The sequence below is a fragment of the Pseudomyrmex gracilis genome, unplaced genomic scaffold (genome assembly GCF_002006095.1).
Source record: "Pseudomyrmex gracilis isolate BER0280 unplaced genomic scaffold, ASM200609v1 scaffold_4370, whole genome shotgun sequence".
NCBI lineage: Eukaryota > Metazoa > Arthropoda > Insecta > Hymenoptera > Formicidae > Pseudomyrmex > Pseudomyrmex gracilis.
Window position 1 is genome coordinate 1 of NW_018024954.1, and position 1,490 is coordinate 1,490.

At 38.1% G+C, this 1,490-nt stretch overlaps 1 protein-coding gene across 1 annotated transcript; it reads right to left on the reverse strand.

Moving 5' to 3' along the window:
• Positions 1–548: 548 nt before the first annotated feature.
• On the reverse strand, positions 549–950 carry LOC109863356. Its single transcript, XM_020443607.1, has one exon. The coding sequence runs from the start codon at positions 948–950 to the stop codon at positions 549–551; it is 402 nt and encodes a 133-aa protein (XP_020299196.1).
• Between the last annotated feature and the right edge of the window lie 540 nt (positions 951–1,490).

Genomic DNA, 1,490 nt, shown 5'->3' on the forward strand with positions numbered 1-1,490 from the left:
CGTCGGACTTAGAGCAAAAATGTATGCATTAAAGGTAGATGGAAAGAGAGACACGAAAAAGGCTAAAGGTGTAAAGAGTAGCGTCATAGCAAGAACATTAACGNTTGACGATTACAAACAATGTTTGAATGATGAAATCGAAAAAGTGCGTNGACAGTCGTGTATACGATCACAGCTACACGAAGTATACACTGTGTCCGAATCGAAACTTGCTCTAAGTCCATACGACGATAAGCGGTATATGGTATCCGATTCTACCGAAACGTTACCCTGGGGACATTACAAAGTATGACAAGAAAACCGTGTATAATATAGATTATATGTATATTGTCAATTACTATGTGTAATAATAATTATGTATATATGTTGTAAATTATGTATATGTCCGTGTATAATATAGATTAAATGTATATTGTCAATTAATATGTGTACTAATTATGTATATATGTTGTAACTTATGTATAACTTTAATTTATATAAATGTAAATTTTTATAAAGTGTGTTTACCATACATTAGTTTTCTTTATCCAAGTTTTATAAAAGTGTGTTTACAATACATTAGTTTTATTTATCCAAGAGTTGTGTGATTTGTCTAATCCCAGCCACTTTACATAAACCTTGTCGCCTTTCTTGCGCAATACTTTTTCAACGAGATAAACTTCTGGATTTGCAACGCGATGCAGTTCGTGTTCGTAGAATCTTCCAGCAACAGATTGTCCACGTGAATCCTCAAGCAGATACGTCACGGGATAGGTCGTTTGTATTTTACTGATGTTAAATACTTCAGTCGTCCAGTTTGGTGTATATCCTTTATCGAATATTGTTTTAAATTTGCTCACGCGTACTGCATCACCCACTTTGAATCGTGCTGGTCCTGCGACCTTGACGTTGCTGTACACTGTGGTTAAGAGCTTATCAGCGATTGCGGGGGTAACATNGATAGGTCGCATACCGATAGTTCAATGTTTTCTCGCGTTGTACTCCATAAGGAGACGCGGTAGTATGTCGATCCATTTGTAAAATCCATTAAGTGTAAATTGTTTCCACATATCGTTCTTCAAAGTGCGGTTGAATCGTTCCACAATCGAAGCCTTCATAACCGAATATGTGGAATAATGATTGATGCTATGCTTGTTTATCAATGTCTGTAAATCTGTGTTGTAGAATTTCTTTCCACAATCAGTTTGCAAATTGTGCGGACATCTTTTGTTATCTCGGAATATTCCTGCAAAAGCTTTGGCGACTTCGTGTCCACTCTTACTCTTAAGCGGTATAGCCCACGCATATTTGCTCAGCACATCGATAACCGTAAGTATGTAGTGGTAGCCTCTGTTGAAGCGCGAATACGGACGCATTTCTACCACATCTGCTTGCCAGAGATCGTCGTACCCGCGTACGATAACGCGTCTACGAGGAAAATGTCTTCTTGCCGGAGCATGCAATTCTTCTACGAGACGTTGTTTTTCGACTGTAGCATGATTCGTCGCCAT